Source organism: Rhipicephalus microplus, unplaced genomic scaffold (assembly GCF_043290135.1).
Source record: "Rhipicephalus microplus isolate Deutch F79 unplaced genomic scaffold, USDA_Rmic scaffold_24, whole genome shotgun sequence".
Taxonomy (NCBI): domain Eukaryota; kingdom Metazoa; phylum Arthropoda; class Arachnida; order Ixodida; family Ixodidae; genus Rhipicephalus; species Rhipicephalus microplus.
Genome location: NW_027464597.1, coordinates 561,934 through 576,821, shown reverse-complemented (window position 1 = coordinate 576,821; position 14,888 = coordinate 561,934). Strand labels below are relative to the sequence as shown.

The following is a 14,888-nucleotide window of genomic DNA, read 5'->3' as shown; positions in this document are numbered from 1 at the left end:
TCAAAAAAAAAAAACTGCCAGATGGTGCTCATGTCTCAAGTGTGACGTGACTTGATGCGCTCGTTCGCCTCCACTGCATGCCCGAGGCACTCTATCGCAGCGTCTCCAGAATACCATTCACCGATTTTCTTGCGCAGAGCATCAAATAAATGTTTTGTTCACTTTCTCCACACGCAAGACTATCGGCTTTCGGCGAAATTTTATGATAAATTTGCAGATACGAGGCCATTTTTTTCTACTAGAACAAGGGTGTCACTTTTTGTCAACTACTCGACAAGGCTTACAGGGCCAGGCTATGTAGTAGTGGGGAAATTGATATTTTTCTGTTTTTTTTCAGGTTGTTGTTGTTTTAGGCAAGCAGCAAATTCATCTTTTTGGCTTAGTGGCTCGCAGTACGTGACCGGACGCCTCCCCATGTCCACAGTAGGTGCCAGCCACCGACGTTTCTTCCGAATCAAGTCCCTATTAACGAGGCTAGACAAGGGTTATACGCCACTGAGACTGGTGCCTCTGGAGTTGACGCCGCAACCAATGACTGACCCCCCCCCCCCCAATGAAAGCTGATCTTAGTAGCGTGTCGGCAACGTGCGACAGCCGATAACCTCTAGTGGTACGCAATTGAGTAAATTCTGTGCTCAGCACATTCTTCACAAGCGTTATTGGATATTATCAGCCTTGCTACAATGTAGGGATAATTTTTACACATTGGCGCAGCCTAACGAAATCCGCAATCACATTGCCTCTGTTTTAAATGCCGAGCGCCTTAGGGAGCCGTGCTGTCGCATCCTGTTGTAAGCTGTCATCGCTGCATGCTTTGCGTAACGCAGGCAAGTGGTTTTTCGGTTAACCACAAAGTCAAGCTATGCTCCGTGTGTGGCGGATCATATGCAATGAGCTGCACAAAATTATCTGTACCAGTCACGCTAGTAACAGAGTTTTCTTCATAATGTAAACCACGTACATATATACGAAAGAGTTTCCGCCAGTTTATTTTTGTTTTGTTTTTCTAGACAGTGAGTTTCAGTAGTGAAACCCGGTCGTCTTTTACTGTTGATAAAGAAGCGGTGATTCTGTGAAATATGCACAAAGAAGCTCTGGCCCTGTAAATTCAGTAATAGGACTTCATCTACTTCATATTCCAAGCTGCCTCTTTTATGTTAAAAAGTATCCCATTTTTTCGAAAATGCGGGTGCTAACATAGACGAATGCTATGCATGGTATAATAAAACAAACACAAAAAATCAAAGAAGGCGTCAATTGAGAGACCATAGGGCGTTTACGCAAACTGAAGTCGGCTTAATATTGGTTCATATATAAATGATTGCTAAGGGAATTCACACATCTTGTTCGTTTGGCAGTCGCCTACAAAAATTTAGGGACCACGAGACCGGCAAAATTCTTAGAAACCACGGGAAGCTGATAAGTACCGCGTCTTTGCCAGTCAAAGAAATTTTAGTTTCCGCCTCGGTAAAAATCAGGCAAAGACTATGTATTCTGCAGTTCAAACAAATGTTCTCAGAAACCTCCACTAAATTCAAGGTTTTCTCATACCACCTTCTTCTAAACCTTTCACGCCCACTGTACCTACACCTGAATAGGTTCTAATTGTGAAAACATTCTCGTTTATGTAGAAGTTCACAGATCCTTGTAGCTAGGGCCACGTCTAAACAACTTATACTATGAAATCGCTCAATACGATGAGCTCGCTATTGATGATGTCTTGATTAACGAGATCGGCATCCTTAACATGATACTTAGGTTATACACAAAAAAGTGCACTGGTCTCGACGACATTCCAAACAGCTTTCTCGTACGATACTCTCTGTGGTGTGCACGTTATCTGTCAATCATTTTTCGAAAATCCGTATTTTCAAGCACTGTCCCCCAGTCCTGAAAACTAGCCAAAGTCTTGCCCTTGCATAAGTCTAGTAACAAGCAACTCCTGTCTAACTACAGACCGATATCACTTACTTCAAATTCCAGTAAACTTCTTGAGCATGTCATTCACAATCAGATAACGGAATATCTTGAGTAAAATAACCAACTCTCGAACATTCAACATGGCTTTCGTCGCGGTTTCAGCACACTAACACAACTGGTCGAAATTGCGCATGACATATCCAGCAATTTTGACGTTGGCAATCAGATTGACGCGTTATTCATAGACTTTTCCAAAGCCTTCGACACAGTTATACACAATAGGCTGCTAAGTAAAATTGATGTTATTTTAAACAACCCTCGATTAACCAACTGGACAGCTAGCTTTCTTAAATCTCGATCTCAATATGTGTCATTCCACTCCACTTCGTCCTCAACTGTCGATGTAACTTCGGGTGTTCCACGGGGATCCGTTCTAGGACCTTTACTATTTCTAATATTTATAAATGACCTTCCCAACAGTTTCAACTCTCAGGTCCGTCTTTATGCCGACGACTGCGTCTTACATCAAGTAATTTCTTCTCCTAGCGATCATGCCTTACTTCAGGATTCCTTCACCAGCTTTTGCACATGGTGCAGGCTTTGGCAGATGCGCATTAACTTTCAGAAAACTGTAGTGGTATCATTCACTAACAGCCGTTCTCCGTTGCTGCATGATTACACTTCCGAGAACACAATAATTCCCCGGGCACAAGAGTATAAATACCTTGGGGTTATCTTATCACACAACTTACATTGGTCGCGGCATATTGATTACATCACATCCAAAGCACTGAAAAAGTTAGGTTACCTGCGTCGTACGTCATCTAAATCTCCGAAATGCACCAAGTTACTGTTGTATAAAACGCTCGTACGCCCTATACTAGAATATGCTTCATGGGTCTGGAACCCGTATATAACATGAGACGTCAACAAAATTGAATCTGTTCAAAAAAAGGCTATTAGTTTCATTTGCCATCGCTACACCATAACTTTTCACCTTCATCAGCAATGACTTCCTTAAAACTCCCTCTCCTATCCACCAGACGGGATACCAATTCTTCGAAGCTATTGCAATCATTTCTTCACTCATCTTGTCGACTATCTTCAGATGATTACATCTCATATGCTGATACTCTTTAAACTATACGTTACCACAGCCTCAACCTAAAGCCTTTCTTTACACACACGAAAATTTTCAATAACAGTTTTTTTCCTTGAGTTATTGAAATGTGGAATGACTTACGCGGTAGTATTCGTGAATTATCGTTGTCGGAATCGGTAGATGCACTGTTATAATAAACCATTTTTTTATGTCAACCTTGTAATCTGTGTATTTTGTTCATGTAAATGTACCCAACTCCTGCAATAGCCCTGTATTGGGCTGCAGTATTTGAAAATAAAACAAATAAAATGAAAATACCTATATGAAAATGAATGGCATTATTGAAAACCCGACTGTGTTAATGGGGAATCGTGAGGGAGTCTATGGAGCCGATTGTTTGAGTTTATAGCAGTTCACGCAGGAGATATGCAGAGGATCAGGGTAATTGTGATGGAAACGAACGATGCCTCAACGCAACATTCAGAGAAGAGTTTGTAGAGAAATGAACAGAAGACGCCAACAAGAAAAACCTAGCAACATCATTCGCTGCGGGCCTGACGGTTCGGTTACGAAAAGTCAGGGAGCGCGCGTGCGTGCTGTTCGCACGTGACATCCGCTCCCTTGTGACGTCCCGGCCTACGTCCACTCGCGCACCCAATAAGAAAAGCGAGAGCAAGGCGAGCCTCCCTTGCTCCCTCTGGCTGCCATCACGCCTCCTGACGAGGTCGTAAATATAAGTGAGCAGTGCGTAATGACAGGCGCGCACACTCCAGCTGGTCTAGTAGAGGTTAATCCTAAAAGGCAGATGTATTTTCACTGACGCGAGGCCCGATGGTGAATACCTTACCTCCTGGCGAACGTCTTTGACTGGTTTATGTCGAATAATCACCACGAGGCAATAGCTGTGCGAGCCCCCGTTCAGCGTTCTCACGGAAGAAAGAAAAGGCACAAGTCACAAACCGTGGGTATATTTTGCTACTTTTGTCCGTATCCGAGTAGACATGAATAGCTGACGCTCTCCTTTTCTCTTAGCGTAGTGCTGCAACCTTACTCGCTCTACACTTAGTATGACAACACGCTCCCTCAAGGCACTGCCGCCTCTGCGTTTGTTCCGTTTAAGCGCTTTTCACTGACATGCAAGGCCTCTGTTTTGTGAAACAGTCATTGTGACAATATGACAGTTTTGCGACCTCCTCAAATCCAGTGAAAACGTGCGTAAAGCTGAAAATGCCTTATGAAAGACAACGAAATGCCACGTCAGAGTACCTGTTTCCCCCGTAGAAAAATAGGGGTAGAGCCCCACACCCCAGGCGCTAGGAGTAGACTCTGTACCACTTCACCACTGCTGAGGCTATAACTCATTTTTTTTTACCACTATCAGCATAATCACGCGCAATGCAGTGCAAACACCTTTACGTCACTCTATTTTTCTCCAGTACTTTGCTTAATGCGCAACCTTTACGTTGTCAACGCAACCTTAATTTCATCTGCCTCTCGAACTTTCTTCCAACCCATCTTCAGGTTCACACAGCTTTTCGTAAAGTTTAGTTAGAAACTCTTAATTACCATCCGTTGTGGCGGCACTTTACGATGTAGTTACATATAACTTATGCTTTTTTTCTGCTTCCTATTTAGTGCTCTTGACTGCAAACAAATGTTGCATAGAAGAAAATCTTCGTTAGCTGCTCTTATTTATAAGCCTTTGCGCAACCTGTGTTTAAGCACAAACCCTCTTATATAACATAAACGTGCTCTCTCTCCTTGTAACATTCGCAGATGAGTGCTGGCTTCCTGCTGGTGCCCGTTCATTGTCTGGCGTCTGCACTGCTCGTGTGCTTGTTTATGGTGCTCACGCAGCCCCTCGTTTGCGCGGCACTCGACCACCACAAGCGCTCTTTCTTGGAGCTGGGCTGCCGCGGCAACTTCGAGCAGTCATACCTGGCCCACCTCGAGCGCATCTGCGAAGAGTGCTACCAGCTGTACCAAAAATCAGAGGCCTACAACCTGTGCAGGTACGGTACCAAAGTACTCAAATTCACAAAAATACTGCAGAGCTTCCACATAACAAACTATCAGACAGAGTGAACGATCACCACAACTAAGTTAGTATGAACTCATGATCGCAGATTCGGACAGCTTGTCACAAATGCGCGCGAGGAGTAGCTTGGTTTAGGATAGTTGGTGCGTCATACTGTTGCGCACATAATGAAGATGGTGAAGACGCCATGGAGTGTACGTGCTTGCCACTCGAAGTTAGAAAAGAAGAAGGTAATCAGCATGGTTTTGATCGCGAGCCTATAAATTGGTATCTCTATCTATTCTGTCATTCATTACACATACCACATATATATATATATATATATATATATATATATATATATATATATATATATATATATACATCAGAGCAGGTGTGAACCATTTATATAGCCATTGTCAGCATCTCTATATAGTAGGCCCCTTGTAAGCGCACTTTCACGGCCAAAGAAAGAGCCCCTTTAAGTCTCTAACAGTATCTTTAAGCGTAGTACAGCGGTGGAGGTGCTGTGTATGCGCTTTCGACTATGGAAACATCAGTTCTGCAGCCTAACACGAAGCTGTTGACTTGCTCGTTGCCCGCCATCTGCCGTAAGTGCATTCGACTTGCCCGAATGAGCAGATATTGCCAGGAGAGTACATTGTAGTCCGCTCACCACTACCGAGTTCTACGACCCTTTGGAATAAGAATGAGAGATCATGTTTATGCGTGGATCACCGAGTAGAAATGAGTAAGTTAGGCTAATGGGTGAGATTTATCCGTTCAACTAACCAATGTAATGTTCTCCTTGATCGACACCGCCGTGCTGTTGTATGAAAAGCTTGAGGAGACGCTCGCAACGTCAGATTTTTTCTTTCAAGAGCTCAAGTTTTGTTTCGTTTACTCGGTCACTAAAAAGAAGGGGGCTGAGCAAACACTGTCACAATATGCACTACTCTGAGGAGAGACATGCACAACTTATATTTTGTATTCGGAAAAAGGAAGCATCAGTTATGTTTCTGAAGGCATTGGTCATTTCTGAACGTTGAAAACGCCCAAGATGCGTCGAACTGCGCCAAAGCTTTGCCGGCTGGCAGATGTTACCACAGTTGCCAGTGTGGAGAAAAATCCTGCCTTCGAGCTTTTTTCGACCATTCGACAGTTTTCGCCAGTGGCATCTGGCGGGGAAATGGCACGTTGAACAGCTGGCCATGGGTTTTAAACACCACGTGAGACTATGGCTGCGTCTCTTTCGAAACCTTCGCAGCGGACGATAAGTGCAACGACTGCGAAATACAGGCAAGTCCCCCAGACATGAGTGAAGACCCGATTGCCCACTTCGCGGTACGACCGACATGCTCAGCGCATGCTCCCTCGACACCCGACGTCTGGTTAAGGCGCATTCGGCGAGTCCACCTCTTTATAGAAGCAAAGGAGGACACTCAATCCCCAAACAGAAACTCACGTTTTGACTTATGCCAGTGTGCTTTTTTTAGGTTTTCTGGGCTATATATTGTGGTTTAGGAAGCACTGCTTGGCTCTGTAGTATGACCAACTTTCAGGCTTTCCACGACTCTCCAAACGGCCTCACGTTGTCTTGTGGCCAGCACACATACCACCTGACGAGAGTTGTTGGTGCAGCAGCTTTCTCAACTACTCCTCGAAATCTGACAGGAGTCTGACGCCTGCACTGTGACCTGATGTTCATCGTTCTCCTTCGCCACTGTGTCACGAAGCATCTCGTTTGTCTCTGTAAAACTAGTCAGCAGGGTAATGGGGTGAGATTGCTTTGACGAAAATACCTACTGTTTTGAAGCTTGAAACAAAGTACATGCACAAGCCAAACAAAGTACATTTACAAGCTTAAACAAAGTACATATGGTCTGCCTGTGATGGACTTGGTTCACACAGGGGTGACAATATCAGTGATAAGGGCTTTCTTTGTTGGCATTTTAGGAAGAAAAGTTGTTTTAAGGGGAATGATACTAGTGGTTTTGAGGAGTAACTGAAGAGCCATTGCGTCCTGTTGGTGCCTTTACCACTGACGTGCTTTATAGAGGCCTTATCACTACAACAGTGCTTGCACGTATTCCTCGATCCACTAATTACGTCATTCTGGGCATATGACTTCTGTGGTAATATAGTTCCTCTGTAGACTCTCACACAAGAAAAATATCTGTGAGTTACCAGATGCCATGAGGACATGTGGAAAAAACTACAATGTGTGCATGTGGCAATAAGCTTATACTAGCGTCGTCTAGAGTACGCCTCGATGCAAGCTTAGAACCTATGCACATTAACTGCATGACAAAGAATTCATTGGTTCCCCATTTTGTGGTGTCTACCAAAGGTGGGCTCACTGACTAATGGAAAATAATTGGTTCTTCAGAGCCATGATACTACCGGACGGTTTGAAAATAACCTCGGTTAGCAGAGAACACGCGTCCGTATTGGTGCACGAGCTTACAGACATGTTCGAAGAACCTGGTTGACACAGCACAGACAAGGCGCTTCTGGCAATGATAAATAAGTCGCTCAGCACAAGTGAACGCTGAACATTAATGGGCGTGCTTTCGAAGCACGTTTTGGTGTTCGAGATCAGTCAGGAGGACAAAGTGACCCTAATCACCGTGTCTGCAACAGGCCATACGATCTACACTGGTGTGGCAAGTTTATGTCAGGAAAGTCTATATTGTATTTCCCCGTCAGAACTTAAAGTTATCAACGATCAAGCGCAGCATATCACGTGAAAGGGACTGATACAAGAGTCAGCCAGTCCGTGGGCAGAACCAGTAGGGTGAATCTTGAAAACTTTGTGTAGACCATCACCGACTATGTGGTGTAACTATAAAGAACATATACTCACTGCTACGTATTGGAGACGCAGTAGACTGCTTGCATTTGGCCTCTTATTTTCTTCCGTAGACTCATGATTTGCGTCAGGCCAATTCCGATGCACTAACAGAACAAGAAAAAGACTGTAATTCTTGATAGCCTCTTTGTTTTCAGCGTGGTGCCATTTAGATTACGAAATGCTCCAGCAACGTTCGAGAGGTTTATAGACATCAATTTATGCGGATTGAAGTTGAACATCTGCATGTGCAACTTCGACAACATGGTCATCTGAGGCCGCACACTCAGTGAAGAAAACTTGTGCCTGGACATTGTTTTAATTGCATCTGAAACGCTGTTTTTGTTGGTAGCTGGAAGTAATTTCACTTCAGAGATTTCCAAATGCCTGTGCTTGGGCGTCTAGTTGACAACGATGCCACTGACTCTGATCCTCTGAAGACAGCAGCCGTTGAGACATTCAAGGCCCAACTTCATCATGGAGCTCCACAATTTCTCTGGGGCTATGTTCGTACTTCCGCCGCGTTATTCGGAAATTCACGGACGTCGCGCATCCTCTCACATGCCTCCTACGAAAGGGCATTTTCTTTGAGTGAGCTCCATATTTCGATTCTTCGTTTCGTAAATGGAAGTTTCTTTGCATGTCACAACCCGTTCTTCAGCGCATCAATTCTTCTGCTCCGACAGAACTTTATACGAACGCTAGCGGCGTAGGTATTGTTGTCATTGTAGTCCAACGTTACGGTGACCGCGATCACGTCATCGCATACGCAAATCGCCCCCTAAGCAGGCCTGAGCAAAATTACCTTGTTACACAACAAGATTGACTGACGCTATTAATGGCAATTCATTGGCTTCAGTTTTACCTGAATGGACGCCTCTTCATAGTTGTAACTGACTACTACTCTTTTTGTAGGAGTTTAAAATTTGTGACTGTTGTGGCCGCTTTGCGCACAGGGCACTTACGCCGCTAAAATAATACTTTGCCGTCGCTCATAATTGTGGTCAACAACATGTCGATGCGGACTGCCTTTCACGCAGGCCACTCTGTAAAACAAAGAACGGACTGTGACGCCGGTAACCCTGGCCAATTTGTTACTTCTGGGTAGCCTAATTTCCCGGACTTTCACAGTTTTGAATCAGCATACAGCGAAAGGATGCTAAACAAGCGCCGTCGTTCGCTGCCGCATCAATCTCTACTAGAGCACACTATTTCTGCGTGAGTGATGGAGTGTTGTACGAGAGGAATATTTCTAGCATTACCGCACGTTTTGTTCTGGTGGTGCCAGAGTGCCTCTGATAAGTGATCACGAGTGCCACGCATGACTTTCCTACATCTGGGCATTTAGGTTCTGCGCGGGTGCTTTACCGGACTAAAGAACGCTTTTATTGGCCTGGTATGCAAAAGCCTGTTGAGATTTATCTAGCCAGCTGCTGCATGCAATGTCACCGTTACAAAGGTACATCTACTGCTCCAGCTGGTGTACTGCAGTGGATGCCAAGTTCAAGCAGAACTTTTGAATACGTGGGAATTCACTTCGTAGGTCCATTAAAAAATGAAGCTAAGGACAACCGATAGATGATAGTTTGAGTCGACTATCTGGCACGCTACTGCGAGATGACCAGTGACGTCTTGTTGTTCTTGCTAGAGCACCTCATCCTCTGACACAGCCCCCCCTTGCCTCATCATGAACGACCATGGATGCGAATGCTCAAGAGATGCCGCGGAAACGCTGCTTCTTTTGTACGAATCGCACCTGCGTCACTCGACTCCATAGCACGTACAAACAAATGGGCTTACGGAACGTACAAACAACACAGTTATCAATATGGTGTCAATGTATACCTGATCAAACCACAAAAACTGGGTTGACGTGGGAAACAATGCACCGTTCATAACATACGCATTCAACACCACAAAGCCCGAGACCGCACAATTTTTTTCTTTCTTCTTGCTGTAGACACGTTCGTCTCAGTGCAGAGTCGACAAAGTCTGCTCGTTCTGTGATTACGACTACATTAATGACACCAAGACCCTCTGCTTTGCCGAAGAGACGTATCGCAGAGCTAGATGACGCACGTCGGTATTGCAAGACAAAGAGAATGCATGTTATGACAATCGACAAGCACCACTGACCTGCGATTCATTGCCCTGGTGATTTTATGTAGTTGTTGACTGCTACGCTAAAGTGCCGGTTATGCCAATTTTTTTGGCCACATTCAATGAACCACTTGCTAATGTCGACAGACTGACAGAGGCCACCTATACTGCCACTCAGCGACTGGTCGACGAGCTGCCAAGTAATGTTATGATTGGCCTGCCTGGCTTGACACCGCTTTGTCGCATGAGACATGGTGGCTGAGCCTACCCTGATTTTTTGTGAGTCAATGCTCCCAGAGATGCACCAAGAGTGGCGACAACAGAGAAATTGTTCTTTTAGTTATCCCAGGTCGTCGGCGCCCCTAGTAGAACCTTTTGGACACGCCTGACCAACTGACGGATTAGGAAGAGTAGTCGGCTGTCGAGGCGGCTTGCTTTGTCGTCAAGGTGCCCCGGGCAAACGGCTCAGCGTCTGAGAACCGTCTGCGGATGCCTTTCCCACATTCTGTGTGGCGCCTTGATGCCGCTGTTTCCACAATTTGTGGTCTGGCGGGCGCCGCATACCCATCACTGCAACAGACTACGAAATAGACTTCTATGTAAGTCAACTTCTTCCTGCTGTGCTGTGTCGTGTGTGGTGTGCAGTCTTTCTCCCTCGCCATGGGCTGAACTGGGCACGCCTCTTCCCCCTTTTGTGGGTTGGGAAGGAGGCGGCGTTTCATCTTCCTCTTTGGGGGGCGGAGAAGGAGATGGCAATCTTCATTAGACTGTCTTGGCCTCCATTGTTTTTTCCTGCAGGGAGTCCAGGGAAGGCCAGGACAGAAAATTCGAACGCCAAGGCTCTCCTGACAGGCTATGACAAGCTCGCAGAAGCTCCCATCATGCTTCCGTCGAGAGCTTCCATAATGCTACCACCATCATGTAGCACGCTACAAGTAAATTATATAAATAAAAGTAACTGTTAGCAGCTCCGCCCTCCTCTCCTTGAGATCTCCCCGAGACTCTGGCTGGCTTCGGTCCTCTGGGCAGAACCCCTGGTTACATCATTACCAAGTGCTTTCGCCTGCACGTCTAAAACAATTCGCACCAAAGAGAACTCCATTGACTCGTCCAGTGGCTTTCATCTACATGTGCGTGAATGTTGCGCCCATGGAAAAAGACAATGGTATTGGTGCTTGCCCCTCAGAGTTGGAAAAGCAGGAGACGATCAGGTGGAGCTCAAACTAGTCGGCTGCTCCTGAGCTCATTCTCATAAACGACTCTTTTCAGCCTTTGAGATTCTCCTTCAAGCGTAACAATACTTATTTGAAAAGAGTAGCACGAAGAGAAAGGGACAAATAAGTGCCCATTGTGCGTGCTGTTACTTCGTGTTTGTGTCATCGCACTGCCCTTTCCAAACGTCTGAAACAACTTGTCATAAGAAACCCAGGCTAATGATGTTTCGCGTTCCTGGTGTGACCTCTTCATAATAATATTCTAATGAGTGATATTCGTTGTTGCATTGAAAGGGCTTATAGAAATGCCGTAGTAGAGAAATTAAAAAAATTTGACCCTGTAGGTTTCTTAGCGTGCAGCCTGGTACTTTGTTTGCATTTCAGTTGCCTTTTTCTCTTTCATAAGAGCAGCCGTCGTGTGCGGTAATCGAACCCACATCCTCGAGCTTAGTAGCGTGACACGCGACGGGATAAGCTACTGCGGTGCCTCAGGTTTACAATAAATGACCCATATGCATCAAAGAACAATTTTGAAAAGTCTATGAAACCGGGAAATCGCGTCGCCAAAATGAGAAATTGCCAAACTGAAATGTTGCCTAACTGAAACACACTGTATATGGCGGGATGAGTAATGCTCATTTAGTAGAAAAAAATATCATTGCCAGCGCATGGACTTACCGTAGACTGCGCGAATAGTTGTGCATTATTTTTCTGGCACGCCCAGCCACGGTGGTCTAGTGGCTAAGGTACTCGGCTGCTGACCCGTAAGTCGCGGGTTCAAATCCCGGCTGCGGCGGCTGCATTTACGATGGAGGCGGAAATGTTGTAGGCTCGTGTGCTCAGATTTGGGGGCACGTTAAAGAACCCCAGGTGGTCAAAATTTCCAGAGCCCTCCACTACGGCATCTCTCATAATCATAAGTTGGTTTTGGGACGTTAAACCCTACAAATCAATCATATCCTCCTGGCACAGTCTTCTTCCTTTAATCCTCCAACGATGAAGAAAAAAAAACATCGTTGGATTTAAAGATTTATTTTTTTATGCAACAAGTTCTGCGATAACGTGAACGACAATGAGCAAGTGCGTGGTGAAGCTAGAACTATTCAAAAGTCAGGCTTATTGGCTCATTGCACAAATTGCGGTGACTACATATTATATAATGTTACAGCCACGCGAAACGGTGGTCTATTGATTATGGTACTACTACTCAAAGGTCGCGGAATCTCATCTCTATGGCGGCGGCCGAATTTAGATGGAGGTAAAATGCTTGAGAGAGCCTGTTAACTTCAATTGAGGAGCACCGTAATTAACTTGAGGCCCTCTAAACTTTTTGAGCTCCTCACTAGGGTTTCCTGCTCTAATCAGAGTACATTAGGAGGTTTGATGATCGGCCTTTTACTCAAGAAGAGATATTGGGAGCATTGTCCAACGGTGCATAAGCGCAGAAAGCCACACGTGCCTTGCGGCAGTACCCAAATCACTGAGCGACCACCTGAGCAAAAATGCACTGTGTGTGCAGTGAGAAACGTAGTGCTTTCTTATTGAACACCCCGTGTAGGGTAGAAAACCCTACATTGTCTATAGTGAACGTCCCTGCCTTATGTCAATTCTCTCTCATGTATTACTTCTTGAACGTAAAAAGAAAACCTCACCAATATAAGTATTATCGTATATTATTATTATTATTATTATTATTATTATTATTATTATTAAGCAATAAGCAGGAAAATATAAAACAACTTTACTTCAAGTGACTACCAATTATGTACCAGCTACGCAATGCTGAAAAGCGTACTAGGAAAATCAAAACAAAACTGTTGGCGTTATTCATATCGAAAGGATGAGTAGTTCTAGGCTTTCGTTTAGTTTATCTGTACAGCTTTGTTCTCGCAGCCTAGATTTTGTGCAGATCGATATCTGTGGATGCGGTGGATATCTGTTCTTTCTTCGTGTGGGCCCGAACACCTTATTTGAGTGTGTGTGACAGAAAACCTAATAAAACAACCTGATGAATGAACTTGATAAAACAGGCAGCGCCATTTCCCCTTCAGGATTGTTACATTGCCACCGTATTTTCTTACAACACTATCTAGACGGTAATCCGGCACCACCACCTATGCGAATTTCTTGAAAGGTGCCATTGGCACGCTGGGAATGATGCTATATACGCGTGCGAGGCTCTCGCTGACTGGTGTTGAGTGAGGTTTCGGCTCAAAAGCATATACGACTGCAAATAAAGGTGTCCTAAAATAAAACTTTCAATATTTCATTCTATTCGCTCGTAAATATATCCAAACTAAAAGTACATTGACCTCTGCTGCATAGCGAAATGGCGAAAGAGAGAAACAGATGATTATCAGCGACACAGTGAACACTGGCCTTGTCATCTGCCTGCGAAGTTTAGAAGCTGTCAGTTAGTTTCGACGCTTCCTGAAAGCGTACTCAAGCGTAAAAGTTTTCAATGGTAAATAAAATTCGTTTCTGCGCAAAGCCAAGAAATACGTTTTTACTACAAGCTTCTTGAAAAACAATCAATCCTTATGACGCAAAGAACGGGTTGAAACCACACGCGTCTTCGATGTGTCCGGGCTCCATGCGACCGATACGTATCCGAGTGAAGTTCGGAGCTCACATATACCAGCATTTTCATGTGTCCAACAGATCGCAGTGCCAGTTTTAGTGTAGGTAAACGTAGAACACTCTTTGATCTTACCAGCACTTAATCTGTGTTTTGTATCTTCGTCTTTTGTTTCTTTCTTGGCCTCCCATGCGACTGTTGACACCAGAGACAATTGCTTCAAGAACGAAAACTTTGACCTGTGTGCTGAGGCCCTTCTATTGAAAGGTGAAATGGCCGACCTGCGACGCATGATCAACTACCTCCACGGATGATCCGGGGCCACTGCATATCTTCTTGTAGCCATTGCCCAAAGTGGGCCGCTGCGCGTTGTCATGCACCTTAGGACTTCAAATAAAGTTTCGCATCCAATAATTGCGGTAGGCTAGGAAGAAGACAAAAAAGAGGGCAGAGAGATTGCTCGAGTATGAAACAAAAAGTGGTTTGTGAGTAACGATTACTACAACTTTGGCTGAAATTCTAGGGAAAGAAAATTAAACAGAGCCTTAAATTGATATTCTGGACTTGTTTGAACATTGATCAGTGATGCATATTCAGCACTAAAACGAAATAAGAGAAACAAAGTCACAGTTTCGCCGCAAGAACAAAAGAATAAGCGATAGCAACAAATTGGAATGTAACGCTGAGAACGGCAAGCAGATAAAAGTGCAGCGCGTTGCTCACGCACCACAGACGCAAGAAAACAACATACACTGGATGAAAGTGAACTAGCAACGTTTACTGCTGAACACGTAACACGCTGTTTAAACAGAAACGACGCACGAAAGTTAATTACAGGTACAGATTAGTGCAAACTAAAAATGTCCAGTTGTTATACTTCACTGTGTATGAAAAGCACGCTCTTTTTGCAAATGGGGCCTGTGCAGTGACGGAACTCTCCTTTGTGGGTCCGGAAACTAATGAAATAATTTCAGTGAAAGTCAAACGCACATGATTTTCCCCGCCAAAGGATAAGCGCGTGCCCTGAAGCATTTAACCCTCCCCCATCCCTTTTTTGTTGGGCGAAGTACGCGTGGGAGGCAAGCAAGGATGAGCCCACGTCGGCA

General features: G+C 44.7%; 1 protein-coding gene across 1 annotated transcript; it reads left to right on the top strand.

The window, feature by feature from the left end:
* Positions 1-3,780: 3,780 nt before the first annotated feature.
* On the top strand, positions 3,781-14,336 carry LOC119180940 (CHH-like protein). Its single transcript, XM_037432085.2, has 3 exons — positions 3,781-3,983; positions 4,799-5,034; positions 13,991-14,336. The coding sequence occupies exons 1-3, from the start codon at positions 3,897-3,899 to the stop codon at positions 14,094-14,096; spliced, it is 429 nt and encodes a 142-aa protein (XP_037287982.1). The 5' UTR covers positions 3,781-3,896; the 3' UTR covers positions 14,097-14,336.
* Positions 14,337-14,888: the final 552 nt, after the last annotated feature.